This window comes from Rhinoraja longicauda, chromosome 7 (assembly GCF_053455715.1).
Source record: "Rhinoraja longicauda isolate Sanriku21f chromosome 7, sRhiLon1.1, whole genome shotgun sequence".
Lineage (NCBI taxonomy): Eukaryota > Metazoa > Chordata > Chondrichthyes > Rajiformes > Arhynchobatidae > Rhinoraja > Rhinoraja longicauda.
Genome location: NC_135959.1, coordinates 24,940,907 through 24,964,663, shown reverse-complemented (window position 1 = coordinate 24,964,663; position 23,757 = coordinate 24,940,907). Strand labels below are relative to the sequence as shown.

The 23,757-nt window shown below is 40.3% G+C and overlaps 1 protein-coding gene across 1 annotated transcript in view; it reads left to right on the top strand.

Moving 5' to 3' along the window:
* The window catches only part of LOC144595148 (kelch-like protein 1), a 276,933-nt gene that overhangs the window by 184,492 nt on the left and 68,684 nt on the right, over window positions 1-23,757 (top strand). The window contains exon 5 of the mRNA XM_078402262.1: window positions 14,133-14,345. Coding sequence (XP_078258388.1) covers window positions 14,133-14,345 — 213 coding nt within the window. The remainder of the gene's footprint in view (window positions 1-14,132; window positions 14,346-23,757) is intronic.

Genomic DNA, 23,757 nt, shown 5'->3' with positions numbered 1-23,757 from the left:
CTGTCCAATTTCCCAGTCTATCTTTCTCGTCACTCAGTCTAATATTTTTCTTGTCTGTGCTTGCTGCACTTCCAAAGTTTATGACATCAGTATATCTGTAAATTTAATCCTGCAAATCGACAGGGTGTTTGTTTGCAATGCACTGGCGGCTATTGGTCCCTCTGCATGTGTGAGTCTCTGGGGCAATGTGTGTTAATAGAGCTTGAATGCCCCCTATTTTCTCCCCACTTCTCGCCCAGCCTTAGTTACGGTTAACAAAGAAGAGGCTATGGATACTTTCGACAGCACAGTGGCACAGCGAGTAGCGTCTTTGCTTCAGACTTGAGTTCAATCCTGATCTCGGATGTTATCTTTGTGGGGTTTACAAGTTCTCCCTGTGACTCCATGTGTTTTCTACTGACGTTTTCTGCAGGTATGTAGGTTAATTGGCTGGGTAAATGTAAAAAATTGTCCCTAGTGGGTGTAGGATAGTGTTAATGTGCGGGGATCACTGGGCGGCACGGACTTGGTGGGCCGAAAAGGCCTGTTTCCGGCTGTATATATATGATGATATTTCTGCATGCAAGAGAAGTATTGCGAGGTCAAGGAGGGTCTGAGTAATAAGCAGGACTTGGGTGCTGGACTCCAAAGCCCTGTTTATCCCCACTCCAAATGCCTCAACAGCTTTTAAAGGCTCATCAATGACAAACAAAATTGGTTTTAACATTTATAACCAGTTTCTTGTCGCTTTAGCTGTGACAGATTGGAAATACTAACAAATAACTAAATATGTTTTTAAAAGAAATGAATCTAAATTATTCTCCGCACCACATTTTTCATAGGGAGTGAGACTGCCTTCAGATGTTTGGGGTCTTCTTTTGAATGTGCTCCTCCAGTTGCATGGCTGAGGGTAGAGGTACAAAGTACATGTAGTCCTTCCCTCCAACAAACCAGAGCTCTGCCGCTGGGCTCAATGGGTGACTCCAGTGGTGAAGCGGAAGTTGATTCTTACCCTCTGTTTGCTTTGGACTTCTGTGATGGGTGAGCTTGTGCAGTAGATCATTGACTATGAGTCAGATCATTTCAGTGCATTGTGGAAACCTAATTGTAGTGAACGCTGAGATGACCGGTAAAGAAGCATTAAAGGGGAATGAAGAAAGGGACAAAGATGGAAGAATGTACTGGGTGATTGAGACTAGTGGAGATAGAAGGCCAGAAGAATTTTGTGTATAGGCCCCATGGAATTTTGGCTGCAATAATTAATTGCATTTGCTTTGTTTCATTGTTACAAATGCGAGAACTTGCAATAGATCAATGGATATGTCATATTGAAAATGATAATTCTCAACTTGTGCAAAGTTGATTGCAGTTAGTCAACAGTTCAAGATGATCCCGGATCCCCACCACTATGATATGATCAAATTTGCCAAATAGCCAATTATATTAACAAATTCTCAGAAATAACAAACGCGAAAGAATAAAGGGGGAAAAAAATATTCAATTTTTGCCCTGTTAAGTCAAATTTTGAAATGGCCCCAAAACTTGAAATAACACTTCTTTGAAATAGTGACTATTTAATACATGAAAAATGGACTAATTGAAACAAAACATTTGAAGGCAAATGATGTTTATATGATATAGTGTATGTGTAGTGAAATTACAATCCGCATGCTTAAAGTGTTTTATGGCTAAAGAGTTTGTTAGGATGAAATGTAGCTTAGCGTTCCCAGATTCCTACTTGGAGGTTGTCCCAATAGTAAAACTAGTTTACAAATAGCTAAGTTATTCCCTCCATACTGTTGCTGAAGTTATCACTGCCCTTTGGTGGAATGCTGAATCACTGACAATAATTCAGCATTTCCTCATTAAACTGCACAGGGATCCAGAAGATGTCCCGAGTTGCCTGATGCCTTGATTAGAAGTGCTGATAGTTCCCTGCCAATCTTTTGCAAAAATCTCTCCAATTATTATTTTTTTAATCCGTTGTAAGATGTTTATTAAACAGTGGGAGTAACAAATGCTTAAGCCTCGTTTATCGAAGAATGCAAAATTTATGTTGACATTAAAGCAGCTGGGAAGGGAAACGGTTGTCAGCTCATTATCTTGACAGACACAGATTTCACTTTTTCTGCCTTCAAGCGTGTTTGTCCACATTTCACTAATTCAGCCTGAACTCAGCAGTGACTGCTGAAATGCTTGGACTAAAGTGAAAGCCTGTCGCTTTAATACTGCTTGTCGTCTAGTTCCTTGCTCTGGACACATTACTTACTGACGCAAAATTAAATTAAATTGTAATATTTTTATTGAAATGAAATAGCAAAGACATTTGAAGTAAACAAATTGTGGGAATAGTACTGCTGCCACAATTTGGAACAAAAATCTAGCTGTCAAATCTCAATTTCAGTTTTAGTTTTGCACTTTGAGCCTGTACAAAGCCTGCCCCAGAGACCTTTTATTTACTGCTTAGCTCATACTGGCTAGTTTTTGAAGGCATCGGATTGTCCTTGGTTATTCAGATATACAATGCAGTATTGTTCCAGCCATATATTGTAATCTTTAATGCAGAACCATTGAAAAAACCCCATACGATTTCATATTAGTCATCAGATTCCCTTTTGAGAATCCCAGCTGTATCATCATCCACCAACACCGTATTCTTGATCATAACGGCTTACTGTGTAGAATAGCAATCAGTTCATCTCCCCTCTCATTCTTTCACCGTTGAATACTGCATTACTTCAGAGTATCAAGGATTAAACTTCCCCTCTTCTACTTTCCAGATCAATGTTTGGTTTGGTTTATTGTTTTTGTCACGTGTACCAAGATAAAGTGAAAAACGTTGCTTTATGTGATGTCCAGGCAGATCATACCATACATAAGTACAGTAGAGTGCAAGGTATTGTGTTACAGGTATGGAGATTGTGTGGACAAAAATGTTACTGATATCTGTTTATTTGGAAAGCAAGTAACATTGCAGATGTTGGAATCTGTCACGAGAATAGAAATATTGGAAGAACTCAGGCAGTCAAGCACCATTTGTTTTCCATACTGACCAAGTTCTTCTAGCATTTCTATTGTTATTTATTTGTTCAGAGGAGATGGCTTTTTAACGATAAAGCTTTTTTTTTTTGCCCTATTTCCTCACAGGTCAATACAGATTCTTGAAACTACATGTCAAAAGTCAAAAGTCAAAAGAAGATATTTATAGATTATTTCAAAGAATAGATTCTTCCTATTTCTTATGTGATCTTTCAATGGATGTAGACATTATTGGCCATGCCAGCAATTATACATTCCTAATAGCTTCTGAATTGGGAGGCAATTGAGAGCTGATGGGCAGGGAATCACATGTAGGCCCAAACAGATAAGGATGTCAAATAGTGACTTTTGATACCTTGTTGTATTAGCCATCGCAGTTAGTTGGGCCTTGCTCACCTTCGAAATGGCCTCCCTCAAGGAAGTGTCCTGACACCCACCTTGTTCAATATCTATGTTAATGACCAGCCTATCCATCCCAACGCCAAGAGTTTCATTTATGCAGATGACCTGTGTATTACAACCCAAAGTGCTGACTTCCTTGAGGCAGAAGCTACTGTGTGTGAGGCTTTAGTCATCCTGCCCTCATACTACAAAGAGAATCACCTGAGAGCCAATCCATCTGAAACCCGTCTGCGCTTTCCACTTGAAGAACAAGTATGCAAATCGAAGGTTGAAGATCATATGGATTGGAGTCAGATTGGAGCACTGTGGTAGTGCAGTCTATCTCGGTGTGACTCTTGATGGATCTCTGACCTACAAAGCACATATCACCAAGCTTAAAGGAAAAGTCAGTTCCAGAAATGCTCTTCTTAGCAAGCTGACTACCTCAAAATGGGGAGCAAATTCTAAAACCATTCAATCAACAGCTCTGGCTCTCTGCATCTCCACTGCCGAGTATGCCTGCGCAGTATGGGAGCACTCAGCTCATGCAAGGAAGATTGATCCTGTGCTAAACACAAGCTGTCGCTGCATCAGTGCATGCATGAAACCTACCAAGACTGACAACATCTACCTACTCACTGGCATTGCACCTCCTGGAATCAGAAGAGCTGAAGCCAGTCAAAAAGAACGCCTCAGACAATCAGAGGATGAAATATACCCCCTACATGACCACCCTTTGCTACCTCAGCGTTTGAAATCACACAGGTTTCCTCTCTTCTGTCTATCCCCTGGACTGCAGTGCATCATCCAGGAAGCTCAAACTCTGGGAAGAGAGACTAGAGAAATCTCCGGAAGACATTCACATGGCAATCGATCCCTCTGAGAAACTCCCACCAGGTTCCGACCAACCGTGGATAACCTGGCGCAGTCTCAACAGACTGCGGACAGGCATGGGGAGGAGCAAATCGAACATGCTGAAGTGGGGATATACTGAAGATGCGGCAGACTGCGAGTGTGGACGGGACCTCCAGACTATGGAACATCTCCTGAGCTGTGACACGCTGCATGACACATGCACTGTAAAGGATCTAGCAGAGGCCAATGACGTGGCACTAAAATTTGCTCACTATTGGCAAACAGCTGTGTGATGACACGGATAAATAAAAACCTTCAATAAAGAATGCTTGTTCAGAAGCTCTAATATGTTCTTTGCCTTATCGAACAACAAAGTAGAAGCAAGAATTTTAAGGCATCACATGTAAAGCTTTCTACTACATTAGAGGCCAAATCAGTGGATATTTTTAAGACAGAGATAGATAGATTCTTGATTAGTACAGGTGTCCGAGGTTATGGGGAGAAGGCAGGAGAATGGGGTGAGGAGGGAAAGACAGATCAGCCATGATTGCATGGCGTAGTAGACTTGATGGGCCGAATGGCCTAATTCTACTCCTTTTCCTTATGACCTTTTTTTGCAGCTGCCAAAAGCCTTGTGGGGTGGTTTCCCAAGCTCCTTGGGAGTTTGCAGGACTAATTGTAGTAAGCGGAGACAATTGCTCAAAGAGAACAACATTCTGCTTACACTGGCTTATATATTTTTGGCCTGAATATTGTTGCTCTGCCAAGAAGGTGTGCTGTGTGCTCTGCGAAAAGAGATTTAAACCCACAATCATTATCAAGAAGCAGCTGCATGAGGTGAGCTCTGCAGATCGGTGACCGAAGCAGGAAAGTGAGACTAATTGAAAGACTCTTTCAAATGCATGACGGGCTGAATGTTCACATTCAGTGCTGTAGTCCCTTTCCATAAATTGCCCCACTCTGTGCCAATTGCTGTCTGTGACATGGAGCTCATCTCAATGGGAATTGGGTCATCACTGTGAGAGCAGGAGCCCAAAATAGCCAGGACAAATAGATCAGCGGTTTGAGTGGAGCATTTGGTTCCATTGCCATGCAGGGGACCTCTGGTTATTCTCACTTAATGAAGTGCTCAAGACTCTGCGCTTGACCCAGATGTCCGGTTATCAGGAAAAAAATGTCAAGTTAAACAAGGCATAGCGGTAGGTCCGACAAATTCTGCAATTCAAAAATCTACAGATGCTGGAAATGTGAAATGAAAACAGAAAATACATAATAGATCAGGCTGTATCCTTAGAAAGAGAAACAGTTAGATTTAATTTCTGGAATACTTAATCAGAACAGTCCATCTGAATGGTCCAGGATATGAAGCGTTGACTGTTTCTCTTTCCACAAATATTGCTTGACCAGCTATGTTTTTCCAACATTTTCTGTTTAAGTTCAATAAATTGTCAGACCCAAGCTCCTGTGGGTGCAGACCTTTCCTGTAAAGAATCATAAAATATCCGTCCCAAAATTTTTGGACTGTGATCTCAGCTTAAAACCGCTAACACCAAAAACTGCATTATGTTATGTTTTGCTATCCTTAACTAAACATAACTTACAAGCACATTTCAAGTCTTCCAGTTGTTTTACTTTGTTTCACGTGGATTGACATGAAAGATGCAAGTTCCTTTCAGTGCTATATTAGCAATATTAATTTAAACATTTTAGATGGTTTGGGCGGAATTGATATGAATAATGCCAATAAAGTGCACTATTTTTTAACTAATCTGTTCTCATGTTTCCACACAAACTCATAGCATCTCCTCAAAACACAGAAATCACAGTGAGTAAGCAGAACAATTCTTTTAAAGTGTGGAGAAACATCTTTATGAACTGCAGTGAGCAGTGAGCAGAGGAAAATGTGAAGAAAATTATTTATAAGATATGTCTTGAAGTAATTAAGTGTGGCATGTTTGATCAGCCCACACTGAAAATTGTTTACTCAGAATAAAGAGAAAATATATCCCCCTTCATAAATATACCATATATTAAGTTATATTGGCATCAATTGATCTGAATTGTGAAAGGGAAAGCAATGTGTTTCCATTCAACACGAACAATCAAGAGCATTTTTTTCTCTCACCAGAACTTTTAATCACAATGTCAGCTGAGCAATTGTGAGAATTTAAATTTCAAATATATGAAGATGGTTGGTAAAAACGGGCTGAACTATTTTCCTGTTGTATCAAGGTGTAATGATTAGCTTCTGAGTGTCCAACCACATCGAGAATGGTTGAGTGAACATGACAGGCCATCATTCTGGGCAGTAGACTGTGTATAGCATGGCTCTGCCCTTTGTATGTGCTTCTAAGCAACATATGGTTGATCTATTAATCACCTATGCAAACCTCCAAAGGATGTGCTGATGTTCCAATTGATAAATGAACAAGAATGTCTTAGTAACAGAACTAATGAGGCCCTAGAGAGGAAGAACAGCAAGACATGGGGAAGGTAGGGATGAAACTTAGATGGGAAAGGAAATTAACCAGCAAAGGACAAACAAGGTTAAATGCAACAAGATCAGTGAGCTTGACATTAGGTCATAGGCAAACTCAATGCAAATTCAGTTACTGATCATATGTAACTCAATTTGTTTTGTGTTTCCTTGGCCCTGACTTTTAAGCTATTAATTGACAATTTCCTTTTGTGAACCTGATTTTGAACAGCAAGTCTAATTAGCTGAGCAAGAGTGTAGTGTAAGAAAATAACTGCAGGTGCTGGTACAAATCGAAGGTATTTATTCACAAAATGCTGGTGTAACTCAGCAGGTCAGGCAGCATCTCAGGAGAGAAGGAATGGGTGACGTTTCGGGTTGAGACCCTTCTTCAGACTGATGTGATGAGCAAGAGTGCAGGATCAATTATATTACTGTGACATTCTCTTCATATATGCGGATTGGACAGAAAATTATTGTATATCCTACAGTCTGTTCTGGGGACCACTAATGCCCAGAATGTGTGCAAGAATGCTTTTTTTTGCCACATTTTGCCACATAAGAGTTGGAAATGGTTGGCTGAGTCTACATTTTCCTATAACCACATATGTTTCTTTTGGATGGCTATATCAAGCCAATGGCCTCTGTTTGATGCACTGTGCAGATACCACAATGATATTAATTTTCCATTTTGCGTTGGATGTCTACATCTACCTTGGTGTGCACAATAATAACAATAGAAAATGATAGAAAGACAGCAGATTAGATGCCACATATGGAAAGACAAACAGCTAATTTTGATGTCTGAGTTCCCTCAGCATAACTGTCTGAGACATGGATTGTTTACTCCGTTTCATTCTCTACAGATGTCGCCTGACCTGCTGAGTGTTTCCAGCAAATACTGTTTCATTTCAGTCTTAGAGTTTTAAATCACTATGGTTTGTTTGGGTACAATTTTGAGTGTTGGGAAACACTAAAAAACTATTGACATTCAGGTACTCAGTTCGATGATTGTTCATACAGCTCACTACCTCTTAATTTGATCTTCCAACACCCTGACAAAGAGGGTTAATCCCTCCTACCTCTTTTCCAATCACACACTTTATCTGTTATCAAGACAACTGGCCATCAATTACCTGCTCATTCATTTTCCATCCATCACCAGAGAAAAGCCAAACTTACAATTCATGGAATACAGGTCAGGCCAGATTGTCAGCAAATAGTTTAGAACACCTCCTGATTCCTCCATTCCTAATACTCCTCCTGATGGTGTTACAGTCCTTGAATTCTGCACCATTTGTAGGTCGAGGACTCGGCTATCAATTTCAGTTGTGCATTTTTCATTTGGTTACTTTTCTTTTTGTAGGAAATTATACTGCCCTTGTTGTGACATACCGATGTTACCTCTGTAAGGTCTCGTTCCAATTTTAAGGTTATATTGCTCTAAGATTCCCATTAGAGACGATGTATATGCCCTGTCAATGCCTTTAATCATCTTAAATCCTTCAATTAGATCATTGCTTAATCTTCTGTACTCAAAGGAATACCAGTCAAGACCAGCCTTCAAAACCTAATGCTTTTGGCCTTGTTATCTCATAGGTGAATTGGCGCCCCCTCCTTCTCCAATGGAAAGATTATATTTTCTTGCTCGGTCAGCACAGAGCCACATTGCACTGCTTCTATGCTATAGATCACCTTCCTCTCTGGTGTGTAATAAAGCATCATGGAGTGTCTAAATCGTATCTCTTGTTCTGACTCTCCTTGGGCAGCGATCTCACACCTCTGTCCCCAACACAATGGGCTGAGCAGAAAAATGGCATTTTTCAAGCCTAACACAGAAATAAACCCAAATGAAGAAGTGACAGAACTCTGTTTGTTTTATTTAGTGATGATGGATGTTCTTGTCCTGCTGCGAGAGAACGCTCATGCATATTGTATGAATCTGTGGTACAGTACATCAAAACACCAACTGTTGTGACACTGCAAGACCTCTGTGGATCATTTCTTCAAAAATGTCAAAAGAAAGAAGAAAGCATTATTGTTCATACAGATTTTAAAGAATCTCTAAAATGTTTCCTTGCAAAGAAAGTTGCTATGGAGTTTCAACAATGTTGAAATGTAGATTTTTTTCAGTTTCTCGCACTGAGGGAATTGCTGACAAACCCATTATATAATACCTATGCTGAATTGTCCTTGAGAAGGTGAGACATCTTCTTGATGCAGCAAATAACATTGTAGTTTCAATTTTATTACACAGTTTGGAAAATATTTTTTTCGTAGATCTTCTGACTTTAGGTATAATTACTTTTCTGATGTTATACTCTGGCACTAATTGCTTAGCTATGCACAGACTGTTGGAATCCGTATTTATTTATTTATTTGGTGAGTTTTTTAAAAACTTTTGTTATTCTGAGCTAACAAGTGTAATACTTTTGATTGCATTCTAAATAGTCTTCCTGTAGTTGAGTACAAACACCTACAGCACAACTGGATTCAGCTGCACCACCGATTTGAGACATTCTAAATTCATGTTCTTCTCCAGGCACTTGGAGCAGCACACTGCTATTACCTCACAGCTCCAGTGACCCAGGTTCAAGGCTGACCACTGACACTGTATGGAGTTTGCACATTCTCTCTGGGACCGTATGGTGTTCATCGGGATGCTTCAGTTTTCTTCCAAAGATATTCAGATTGGTAGGTTAGTTGGCCACTCTAAATTGCACCAACTATGTGCATTGGGAGAATAATGTGAGGGTAGCATGGATAGGTATATGATGGTTAGTGCAGACCTGTTGTTTCAAGGTTAGAAACAAGGAACTGCTTATATTGGTTTATATAAAAAGACACAGGCATCACAATTTGAAACTCTTCAATCCTTTTGTCTCATGCCTTCTGTTTTTATCTCTGGTCTTTGTTCAACCACCTGCCTATCCAATTCACCCCCTTGCCAGTGTTCAGTAATTACCTGCCATGCTTTGTCCTGCCCCTCCTCTCTCTCAGCTTTCTTCTCCCATCCCCACAATCAGTCTGAAAAAGGTTCCCAACCCAAAATGTCACCAATCCAGAGATGCTACCTGACCCACTCCAGCCCTTTGTGACTCTGATGTCTCGAGGGGCTTATTTCCATGCTCAATGACTATCACTTGAGTACAAAATCTAAACTGATGCATTTGTAGATAGGAAAGTTGACAATATCTTTTGTAAAAAGAAAAACCCATTTAGGGACCACATAGCTTTGAGGAAAAGTCTTCAAAGCTTCAAAGCTCAGTGCATTTGCCACAAATTATAAAAATCTTAATAATCAGTAATAAAAGAAACCTATTTAATTACAATGCATAAATTATCACACAGTGGTGATCTCATGGGCTTTCATAATTGATTAATGTAAGATCAAGTGATGCAAATGATTATTTGTAGAACCAATTGTCAGTGCAGATAATATAATTAAACTGTGCAACAAAAATCATTGCAGTGTGTTACTTAGATTTGGGTCTCACATTAATGCCACTGTTTAGATGGAGTGATTACGCCAAAAGTCATCTTCATGCAATACTAGAAAAAAAAACATACTTCTCTTATTTGGTGTCCCACATTGTGTATTGATCATAGACCATCAATCAGGATGCATTTTACACACAGATAAGTTGTCTCTTAAAGGTTGGATTTATTTCTGATATTTTTTTAAAAGATCAATCAAAAATAAGCTGCCTGAAATCTCTTGCTATTCAAAAAACATGTACATATATTCTCTCTTTAAACTCCAAGTCAAATCAGTGAAAATTCAACACAGGAGTAACTCAGCGGGACAGGCAGCTTCTCTGGAAAGAAGGAATGGGTGATGTTTCGAGTCGAGACCCTTCTTCAGACCTATTCTCCACTCTACATCAGACCCATTCTGATGAAGGGTCTCGACCTGAAATGTCACCTATTCCTTCTCTCCAGAGATATTGCCTGTCCCGCTGAGTTACTACAGCTTTTTGTGTCTCTCATCGGTTTAAACCAGCATCTGCAGTTCCTTCCTGCACAAAGTTTAATGCTGGTTTTATATTTATTTGAACTGTTTTTGATAATATTTTAATTTGTTCCGTTTCTCTTGTATCATGTGTGGTGTATGCTCCCAGACATGCAGTAGTGTTGCTGTGTTGCCTTTAGAATGCTTTTCAAAGCTTCTGTGTCTTTAATAAATTTGGTTGTTCAACAGAATGTTAGGCCTTAGGCAAACATAACTTGTTACCAAAGATGGGGATTTACCAAAGATTAAACAAAGGTGCAAATCATGCAGATTAATAGCTGGCAGCTGGAGATGGGATTTCAGCACGTCTGCCTGCCTCCTGCAAGGCTGAATTCACAATTGAGACCCTTTGGAATAGGTGTGGTCCACATCATGTGCAGCCTTTTGCTTCACACAAGATAGGAATGATAACCTCATTCATTTACATTTGTGCCACTGCCCTTGTAGAATAAAATAAGTGCCGTTGAGCACTTTTTATATTTTACAATATTTAGCTGTTTTAATCAAGTGCTTTTAATTGCTTCTTAATAGCTTTTTTAAAATTAGTTAATTTTATTTGATTATTTCTTAAATATCACCTCCCTTTTGAGAGTTCGTAGGTCAGAGATGCCTAGGAGTCAGTGGTATTCTCCTTTGTGATACATTTGTTAGCATTCAGAGAATATACCCAGCCCTATCACATCATGGCATGATATCTATTCATTTTGTTATACACTCCATATACCTCAATGCCTTCTGCTCCATATACATCCTTTGTATCCTCTCTAGGTCACACTGCTTCCTAACTGTGATATATTGGGCTTACTCAAAAAAATGGGTGTTGGATCTTTTACTGTCCAAATAGTGTATTAAATGTCATCCACAGTGAAGTTTCTCATCTTCTCTTACAATCCGGTAAAGTCATGCAGCAAATTTTGCCTCAGCAGTATACAAACAGTTGCCACGTTTCTGATGCTGACAAAATTTCGAAACCTCTTGGTACAGTTTTATCTTCTCACAGCGGCAAAACCAGGCCTGCCACCACATGTGGTTGCAGGCAGTCCACCTGATCCCTCTGAGTTCTCCGCGGCCCCCTGCCGGGTCCTTCTTTGTTCTCAGCAGCTTCCTGCCAAGACCCTCTTTGTTCTCCACCAGGTTGCTCTCGGCGGAACGGCTTCATGGCGCATCCCGGGAGTCTTCTCGCGGAATATATGTGGGGAAAAAAATAACCAATATAACTAAAATGCAAAAGAAAGAACCAATGTTGCCATTTTTTTGTCAAGGCAGATTACAAGAGATCACAATGCAGATGGATTTCTAGAAACATTATGTCTCCATACCTCAGGGGTGTACTGTATTATGTATCTGAAGTTTGAATGCATTGACAGTGGCAAAGTATATGCTTCAATTAAATTACATTTCAGAAGCTCAGATGGCCAAACCTCTTACTGCAAGCTTAGTTCAAATTAGGAACACCATCCTCATCATAACTTCCAGTGACTCATTGATTTTCTCAGCAGCCAGTTTATCTTTAAGAATAAAAGAACTACACGCAGTGTTTCAAAACCTTAGGATGCCCTCGACTGACTCACCGCCGATGCTATGCATTTGAAGTGTAGGGAAACATGGCAGGCAGTCTACACACAGGCAGCAATGTGTCAGGATGGTAACCTGGACTGTTACTGCTTCACTCCTGTTTGCAGATGGAAAATTACTGTTGGCAAAACCCCAGGGAAAAACGTGTTCAAGAGCAAAGAAAATAAAGAGATTTTTATTCTTAGTGTACATTACCTCGGGAACACGATTTAATTGTGAACTCTTCAACTTGAGGTGATAGAACATTCCCACCAAAAAAATTATGCATTCTTCAGGTGGCTGGGGACTTGGAGTCGGCAAGTACAAATAGAAAGGCAATCACATTTGACAGCTGAGATACTATTGAGTGAACGAGAACGGGGGTGGAGAGGAATGAGTTGGAATGAGTTTTTATATTTTGTAATGTATTATAGATGCCACAGTTTCTTATTGATCCATTTCTGAGAATCCTGCCACTGTCAAGGGTATGAATCAATATGCACTGCACTAGTTTTGTATGGCGTACATTGTTGTTCAACTTTGCAGGGCTGTTCTGAATAACAAAGCTGTTTTTATGCATTGGTAAAATGAATCGATGTTGCAAAGATAGTTGGGAAGTTTGGATATCGCTTGCATTACAGCAACACCTTGTGAATAGTAAAATGTCACATGACATTACAAAGGAATGTCGAGACTAAACCACTTGAGGTTCTAGGGTAGATGATCAGAAGCTTGGGCAAAGAGGGAAGTCTTTGGAAATATTGTTGGGGAGAAAAAGCAGAAGAAGGCAGCTGGAAAAGTTTATGAGCAGAATTCAGTTGTATAGTAATATGTATAGTAGATGTTTAGTAGTACATATCACAGATCAGATCATGCATAGTGTTCACTGAGGAAATCTAGACATTAAAATTTCTCAGTATCTTTTTAATTCAAGGAGCGCCTCTTTACTGATATACTGTGATACCAAACGATTTTGCTGTATAATGTCTTCACTCTACAAGATCATTGTCTTGCTTATTTTCTAAGTGTCAAAGTTGAAGGACATGAGAGAATTTGGTCAAAGAGGATGGTTTGCAATAGTTAAATGTCAATATAATTATTAGGAAAACGATCACTTATTTTATAACTTTAACCACTTAAAGTTTGCATTTGAATCTTGATTCACCTGATCATGAGCAATATATTAATCATGAACATGAACTTTTGGACCTTTTGTAAGTTATCTTTTGTAAGGATATTTTCACTCAAACCTTCATAGACAGTATTTGCATCTGAATTTAAATGTGTTATTGATCATGTTTTAATATGACCAGTTTCCATGGCAAATGCACCAGATCTTTGGCAAAGGTACGAAGGACCTCCAGTAGTATTTTCATCATGTGTTCTCCTGTTATGGTTTTATACATTGTGCACTCAATGGCTTGCCAAAGTTTAAGCAATTACCAGAGAACATGTGATATATCCAGTAAGTGTGGATTGGTAAAGATATTTAAAAGCAAACTGGTTGGTATAGACTTGATGCATCAAATGTCCTATTTACATGCTGCATAATAACATGTAAATAGGACATTTGATGCATCATGTCTATACCAACCAGTTTGCTTTTAAATATCTTTAAAATGGATTGATTAGTAAGGTGTTCTTTGAAATCAAAACCCAAGGATATGAATGAGATTTCCACCTACCATATTGATGCCAGAATCCTGATATGACTGCAGTAGCACTTGGAAGCAACATGGGGAAAAGCACATTTAGGATTAGCCATGTTAATAATAACAGGTTCTATGGTGACTAAAGATCGATTTCTGACAAGAGTTTTTTCTTTTAATTTCACAGGAACACATTATGGAGGTGATCAGAAATCAGGAATTTCTGCTGTTGCCTACAGATGACATCCTGAAGCTTCTTGTAAGTGATGATGTGAATGTTCCAGATGAAGAGACGATATTTCATGCCCTGATGATGTGGGTGAAATATGATTTGCAGAGGAGATGTCGCGATCTTGGCATGCTGCTTGCCTACATCAGATTACCATTGCTCCCACCTCAAGTAGGTTTAATTGCTCTCGTCTTTTTGATCGCTTCTCCTTCTCGCCCATTCAATCTTTCAATACTGAAATGCACTGTTTTATTTTCCCTAAATGTTTATGTTGTGGTGCTATTTGTATAGCTACAGATAACAAGATGTATCAGGATGAATGACTGTTGTTTATTCTAAGGTAGACACAAAATGCTGGAGTAACTCAGCGGGTCAGGCAGCATCTCGGGAGAGAAGGAATGGGTGACATTTCAGGTCGAGACCCTTCTTCAGACTGATGTCAGGGGAGGGGGCGGGACAAAGATAGGATGTAGTAGGAGACAGGAAGACTAGTGGGAGAACTGGGAAAGGGGAGGGGATAGAGAGGGAAAGTTTATTCTAACATCCCTCTTGTCATCACTTTGGACTATACTTGATCTGACATTACTGGCTTTATCTTGCACTAAATGTTATTCCCTTGTCATGAACAGTATTTGTACACTCTAAATGGCTTGATTCTAATCATGCATTGTATTTCCGCTGACTGGTTAGCACACAACAAAAGCTTTTCATTGTACCATGGTACACGTGACGATAAACTGAACTAAACTAAACAAAACTTCCAACTTACATTTACACAACATTCTTCATTTCATTGAAGATCTCCAATATGATCTATCAATACCTCTATCATAAGCTGCCAATCCATTGTTTTGGACTCAATAGATTTCTAGTTAGAACAGTCAAATTGCATTTGTCAACCACTTAAACATACCACCCCCAAATCTACTCATGGTATTTGTCACTATCTAGAAAGAGCAAAATTGAAAATCAAAACTAAAATGTTAGATGCTGTAAATCTGAAATAAAAACCCTGGAAATATTCAGCACATCAGGCCCATATGTGAAATGAAAAACAGAATCAATGTTTCAGGTTAAAGTCCCTTTGTCAGAATTGGGATAGAGAGAAAAATATATTTCTGGTGATGGGTCTTTGACCTAAGACATTGACTACATGGTAATCTCTTCCTGTGGCAGAACACAGAATAAAGTGACTCTTTTGGGGGTCTTGAAATCCAAAGAACATGGCCTGCTCTATAGACTGAGTGTAATACATCCTTAATGCTGGGATATTAGCTCAGAAGAGGACTATTGATTTGCTCATTCTCCTAATGTTTCGGAGGTTTTTACAGACACAGCATTGGCGATATCCTTTCAGTGTCTTGAATATTGATCATGGCTGCTTGGTAGACCAGGAGTTTGTGATAAGTTTGAGATCTTGAATTTTAAACACCCTTTTCTTTGGTCAGAAAAAGCCTTTGGTGAACATTAAAGGTGATGATGAATTTCCTCATTGAAATCGGCCTTCAGAGAGTGGTAGCACCCAAGATTTAGGAGGAGGTTCACATTGACCATATTGACCTTTATTGTGGGAGGACAGTGTTATCAAGCAGGGTACGTTGCTGGAGCACCTTCTTCTTGCAGATATTGATTGTAAGGCTTATGTGTTTTTTCAAGGAGTCAACAATGAGTTGGAACTGAGACATTGACAGGTGGCGAGAGCTGTGTATTGCAGATCATTGAGCAACATCCAAAATGTGAGTGTGGAGTGTGGTTGCCTCCAAGAGAGTAGGGGTGGTGCTCAAATTATGCGTAGTTAACCATTGTACCTGTATAGAAAGATTGATAAGAGCCCATGTGAAGAGGTGTTAATGCAAAAAGAGGGGGGAAAGCTGCCAAGCTCAAGATCTACTGTAATAGATCTCAGCCAGAGATTGTGCCAATATTTTCAACAGTGGCAGGTTAGTGAGATTCTAACAAAACATTGAGGCGGATGAAGATTCAAGCTGTGGTGAAATTGTACAATGGTGAATGGAAAGGTTATTTTCCCAAAGTTGAGGTAGTAATGGAAGCAATGATACCAATGAAGATTATCATTTTGGATATAAAAATACTATTAAGATGATTTTTTGGAAGCCATGGACATGTTTTACTTCACTGGGAGCGGATAGAAACAGTAATGCAGTGCAGTGACATTGAGATACATAGGCTGAAGGACTCATGAACTATGATCATGATGAATTACCACAGCAAATGCAGTCAAGAATCTGAGGATTATTTGGACAATGATTTAACATTTGCAGACAAATGAAAATATTTATCTTCTTGCTAGTGAGTAATTCAGAGGAAGAGTCCATAACTTGTTTGGACACTGTGAGACAATCAGTTTAGTGGAGTGTCAGAATGCTATCTGTGCCATTATAAAGAACACACAAATAAGGTGGAATGCAAAAACCTCAGTGCAGATCATCTGATGATGCTGTTTCAATGGACGATACTGCTTTTCTTTTGGGGAGGTGTTTGAAGTCTACAGGACTTATGTTATTTTCAGAGTTACTAAATGGGCTGCGATTGAGAGAGTGACGAACAATAGAAACAGGCCCTTCAGTCCAGCATGTCCATGCCAACTAAGTTGCTTTATCAAGGTAGTCCTGCTTGCCTGTGCCTGGCTCATATCCCTCCAAACTATTTCTCTCCAAGTGCTGGCTCAAGTGTCTATTAAATATTGTAATTGTACCTGCCCCATCCACTTCCTCTTGCAGCTTATTCACATACCACCACCCTCTGTGGCGATATGTACCTCCTTAGGTTGCTTTCTATATCTTTCCCTTCTCATCATAAACCTATGCCCTCTAGTTTTAGACCTACCCTACCCTGGGGAAAAGACTGTGACTATTCACTTTATCCAAGAGCCCTCATGATTTTATATACACCCAACTCACCCAGAGCGTCCTACACTCCAGAGAATAAAGTCCTAGCCTATTTAGCCTCTCCTTATAACTCAAATCTTCCTGACTCAGTAACATCCTTTTAAATAGTTTTTGCATCGTTCCAGTTTAATGACATTGTTGCTTTAACAGGGTGACCAGAACTGTACTTAATACTCTAAAGGTGGCCTTAGAAACATCTTGCACAGCTGTAACATGACATCCCAATTCTTGTACACAGTACCGTGATCAATAAGACAAGCATGCCAAATGTCTTTTTCTCCATGCAATCTGCCTGTGTTGCCACTTTCATGGAACTATGCACCCCTAGAACTCTCTGTCTTTCAACATTACCCAGGGCATGAACTTTTACTATGTAGGAACTGTCCTGGTTTGTCTTACCAAAATGTAACACCTTGCATTGGTCTGAATTGAACTCCCTCAGTCATTCCTCAACCCAATGGCTCAGTTGATCAAGATCCCATTGCAATTGTAGTTAACCTTCCACATGGTACATCATACTACCAAGACCAGAAGTAGATCTATAGCCCTCTATGCCCTGGTGATTCAAGTGCTCATTTAGATACCTCTGTGGGAGTGTCTGTCTCAACTACTTCCTCTGTGTGTTCCAGATTCGAATAACCTCCTTGGTGAAAATATTCTTCCTCACGTCTGCTCTAAATATCTTACACATATACCTGTACCCTCTAATTTGTCTGTGTGGCACTCTGAATGTGATTCAAGTGCTCCAGGGATTCTATCATTCATACTAGTCTAGACTTAGACTTATCTCTTCTGGATCAATATCATGGCCAAAGTGACAGAAGTGATGCTGAGACTATTTAACAACTGATTGCACAGATCAGAAACAATCCAGAGATCAAAACGTTTTGACCTCAGTAGTGGCAGTAGGAAAGTAAACAGGCTCAGTGATCCATAGGGAAATGAGATATAAGACTGTAGAAACAAAAAGGCAAGGAATGTTGAAATGGAATCAAAGTAGAAAATAATATGGTTAGGATTGTGTTATTTAGTTATATGCCGAATTGCAGAATTTTAGCTGCTGTTGCAGTTGATAAATATTATCAGTGTCAATTTTGGCATAACAACTGATGTTTATAAAATATATTGTACAAGGTTTTTATTGGTGGTAGAGTCAAGATAATGATTGTACTACAGGAATGAGGAACTTAATTGAAGAAATGGTTTATAAAAATATCTGGAATTAATACTGAATTGGTATTGGAGTTTAAAATGAGAAGATTGAAGAAATGAGTACACATTTTGATGATGCTTTCTCCCTAAATGCTGGTCCAATCCCCGTTACCCACAGTTAGGCCAGGAGGAGCTGAAGACCAGGGACAGTGTCTGCCTGCAAGAAAACACAGGCACTGTGGACAGTGCTCCAGACTGAGCTGAGGCCACACCCAGAGGAGCAAAAGCTGTGTCCGAAGACAGACACAAAATGCCGGAGTAACTCAGCATCTCTGGAGAGAAGGAATGGGTGATGTTTCGGGTCAAAACCCTTCTTCAGACTGAGAGTCAGGGGACAGTGAAACAAGAAATATAGACAGTGATATAGAGAGATATAGAACAAATAAATGAAAGATATGCAAAAAGGTAACAATGATAATGGAAACATGCCATTGTTAGCTGTGGGCTAGGTGAAAACGAGTTGCAGACAATGAGACTCAACAAGACAACATTGAAACTAGTACACAACGACTTGGGTGGGGGACAGCTGTGTCCAACTAGCCAGAATTGTATTTACTACCCAGCACCTCATCATCCTACTCCTTAAGAACCAAGGGAGTTCCAGCCAGCAGGTGAGTGAAAGCAAGGTGCTACCCTACTAGTTGTGCATCCCTTTGCTGACTTGAGGCCAAGGCAGCTGTCAGGACAAGCCTGAAACCACCAACATTGCTCCTTCTTTGGGGGGCCAGGACTGAGCCACTGGGTCAAGCCCAAAATCACTAGCTCCTCCTTTTCGAGGCAAAGACCAAGGCATCATGACAAGCCTAAGACTGCCAGCGTCTCCTCACCTGCCCACAGATGACAAGGGACTGTGTCCTCACCTGCAGAGGAAGACTGAGCCACTGGAACAAGCCCGAGAAACTGCCATCTCCTCCTCATTGAAGCCAAGACTGCACAGCCAGGACAAGTCAGCACCTCCTCTCAAGCCAAGTCTGAACTGTTGGGACAAGCCTGAGACCACCAGCGCCTCTTTTTGGAACAGCGTTAAGCTGGGACAACCACAAGGCCACCAGCTGCCTCTCACCTACCCACAGATGACAACCCAGAACATCATCCTCTTTTAACCTTTTCATGGGAGTTCACTCTGCCATGAGTGTGTTGGTGTAGTCATTGTCCACACGGCTTGTTCCCCGCACCAGAACTTATACTTAATTAAATCTATAAGCTTTTAACTTTATCATTCTTTTGTGCCAGATTACCAAACTGTTGTTGCACCTTTTATTGCCACATCTCTGATGGTTACAGAGTTTGGAAACACCTGACAGCTGAGACATTTTGAGCTAGAAAATGGAAGAAAACCAATTGTGTGAGCAAGGTTGACTGTATTGGTAATCTCAGTGACTTGTTTGATCTCGTTCTATGGTCCCTTGGTGTGCATTCTAAACTAAATACAGTATTGGATCTGAAGAAGTAATCATAAAAAAACCAGGTGCCCATGTGAATGGGTCAAAATGTTTTGTCAATAAACATTTGTTTCTTTTGCAATCCCAGAAATTGTTATTGACACAGTATGAAATAGTTAACTGAGCATTTTCAAAGTTTTTCTACATGTTATTGAATGAGGTTGTCAGTCGGAGACTTTAATCTTTAATTTGCCTGAGTTTAGCACACACTGTGGCCAATACTCCGTGGGAATACTGCATAAAGATTTAATTGTCATAATAGCTTCCATAAAAAAACAGGTAGAATGCATTTGAACCCCATAATTGAGGCACAGCAATTAACTGCTATAAATAAATATAATGGTGGAATAACAACTTGAAAACTATAAAGTCATGATATATCATAAAACAGTGGAGGAGTTCGCACCATCATGGCAATACTAGGTGAAAAAAAGCTTGAGACTAATCTCACGCTGTAGTTCCATGTCCCCAATCTTGTAGGTTATACCTCTACAACTACTCATCTAGGTATATTCTAAATGTAGTGATTTTATGTAATCCACCACTCCCTAGACTGGGAGTTCCTGACTCCCATCACTCCGTTGATGATCTTTATTTTCCTCAACTTCCCTCTGATCGCCAACCCCTACAAACTTAAAGCTCTGTTCCCTCCACGTTCGATCTGTTCCTCTCTGCACAATCATTCTTAACTTTAAGCACCTCCTTTAAGCTCCTCTGAATATAACCTAGTCTATTCAATCTTGCTGATGTAATCAAGGTCAACCCTACCACCCCTTACAAAACAAGCTTTCAGGAAGAATTCATGACCCAGCACTGTGCCGATTGGCCTGCGACAAGTACAGCAGAAGCTTCAGGGGCACAGATCATAAACAGAATAGGAGTATTTTTAGCTTGAGGTTAAAGGTGTGGATGGCAGTGTGCTCATTACTCACCTCTGGCCAAGAGTGATTACTCATTCAACACTGCAAGAACAGCATCTCATTTACCAATGACACAAACATTGAATTCTCCATGTTCAGGTAAACACCTTGCTCCCCCCACTCTGTGTCGTACACCTTTTCACTTTCTTTGCCCATCACCAACTTCCTTTCCCCTCCTCCATCATCCACTCATCCCCCAACTCCATACTCTGTTCCACATTTTCATTTCTTTTCCCATTTCTCCCTTCCATTCCCTGCCACCCACTATCCATCCCCCTGGTACCACATTTTACTCTATCTATCTTACATTCCACCTCTCTACCCTCTGTTTCTACTTCACCTTCAGCTTTGGTTACTATCTTCACTTATCTGCCATCCATCCCTCCTCACCTGAATCCACCTGAATTTTCACCTCTTGCTTACTCCCTCTCTCTTCAACTTACCTCTTTCTATCTACTTTCTTCACTTTACTCCATCACTCTGAATAGTAAACCTTAACTGAAACATATCTGTTCTTTCATTTCCCCAGATGCTCCCTGACCTGCTGAGTTTCTCCAGCACGTTGTTTTTGCTCTAAAATTGTTACCTGGTTTTAATGCACTGCTGCCCATGAGATCCCGCTGTGTGCAAATGTGTTCCCCCCTTACAACATACCCACACTTGCAGATCTACTGCTTTGCAGCTCCAGCAACCTAGGTTCAATCCTGACTTTCAGTGCAATCCGTGTATAGTTTGCAGATTCCCTTTGACCATGCGGGGCTCCTCCAGGTTCTCCAGTTTCGTCGGACAAACCAAACTCATGCTGGTTCAGTAGGATAATTGGTCACCCTAACTTAACCTTACTTTATAGGTGAGAGGTAAAATCTGATGGGGCTTAATGGGAATGTGGGGAGAATAGAAAATTGGATTTGTGTAAGTGGGTGTTTGACCCTGGTGGGCCAAAAGGACTGTGTCCATGCTATCCAGTGACATCAAAACTTGGCTGCAGAGTTTAGTTTAGTTTTGAGATACAGCACTGAAACAGGCCCTTCGGCCCACCAAGTTCACGCCAACCAGCGATCACCCTGTACAATTTACAGAAGCCAATTAACCCACAAACCTGCACATCTTTGGAATGTGGGAGGAAACCAGAGCACTCAGAGAAAACCCACGCAATCACAGGGAGAACGTGAAAAACCCGTACTGACAGTTCCCGTGGTCAGGATTGAACCCGGGTTTCTGGTGCTGTAAGGCAGCAACTCTACCACTGCGCCACTGTGCAGAAGTTAATGGGTGCTTTAAGGTCTCAGGATATGGTGTAAGAGGTTCAATATTGAGATGACAATTTTTTGAACTCTACCTATGAAAATCTCTTCTTCAGTCGGTAGTGGGTGTCAAATGACACTATACATGTAAGAAGCATCGACACAAAAGTTACAGGGAAAGAATGGGAATATGCATTTAAATTGGCAGATTCTATTGAATGACAGAAAGGCTCAAGGGACTGAGTCACCCACTCCTATCATGTTTGCTATGTTTGCTCGATAGAAGGAACATGAAAAGTGGTGGATAAATAATTGCAAAATATCTGCAAATGTGAAGATGCTGGAAATCTGAAATATAAACACAGGATAATGAAACACTCAGCAGGTCAGATAGCATTTTCTTTGAGTTTGAAAACCACCAGCTATGCCCAATAGACATAGCTGACCCTAAACTGCGTACCATTGATTTTTAATCTCCCATAGCTTGGTTCCTGGACAGCTTGGTGCTGAAGGGGTTACAAGCTGCGGGAGTTTGCCTGTGGTGAGCATCTAAAAGAAACAGCACGATCCAAACATGGGTGGTACAGATTAATGAGCACCTATCTACACTCTGTGGGAAATAAAATCCAGGTTGGCTGTAGAAAGCCATGAGAGAGACACTGCATGGAGATAGTAGACCTATTCCCGCACATTTAAGTTATTGCTTTGTTTTCCTGGTGACGATAACTCATGGGAGCTTGGATGTGATGGTTTAATTGATCTACCATAGCTACTCGAGATGGTGCCTTGGGCTCAACTGGCACATGTGTGATATCCACGGACCCAGCAACATACACAAAGCACAGCATCCTCAACCGGGAACATAAATATCAGCCATGTACAGAAGTTACAATTCAAGAGTGGGTCAGCATATGATGAGCGCTTGACAGCATTGGGCCTCTACTCGCTGGAATTTAGAAGGTTGAGGGGGGGACTTCATTGAAACTCACAGAATAATGAAAGGCATAAATAGAATGGATGTGGAAAGGATGTTTCCACTAGTGGGAGAGTCCAGGACCGGCGGTCACAGCCTTCAGAAATAAAGGGCGCTCTTTTAGAAAGGAGGTGAGGAATAACTTTTTTAGTCAGAAGGTAGTTAATCCGTGGAACTCATTGCCACAGAGGGCTGTGGAGGCCAAGTCAGTGGATATTTTTAAGGCAGAGATAGACAAATTCTTGATCAGAACGGGTGTCAAAGGTTATGGAGAGAAGACAGGAAAATGGGATTAGGAGGCAGAGATCAGCCATGATTGAATGGTGGAGTAGACTCAATGGGCCGAATGGCCCAGTTCTATTCCTATTACTTTGAACTTGTGAAGAAAAAAACCATAATTAAGTTAAGCAGTTTTGTTTCACTCTTTTTATATGATCATTTGACAAATTATGCATTAACACAAATTTAGATTTGAAGTAAGCAGCCAGCACCAAAGGGACCAGTTTCAACATGTGCGGCACTAGCACTGAGCTCCCAAGTGATTTTCATCATTGTAATCACATTCAGAAAGAAGCTGATGAGTTTGCTGCAGGTTTGTCGTTTAATAGCTTTCTCTCCCACTCCTTCTCATGTTTTTTGTAGTTTTGAGAGTCTTCAATCTTTCTGCAGAGATATAATGAGGGAATTGTAAACAACAATTGCTGATTTTTTTTTAAAGACAATTTCTTTCCAACTTCTGGCATGGATCTAGGGTATAATGATGACTAAGATGAGAACAGAATGTAAAGTACTAGCAGCAGTAAATACAACGATCTAAAAACAAAGTACTGCGGGCATCAGGAATCTAATACACAACAAAAAAATGCTGGAGTACCAGTGATGA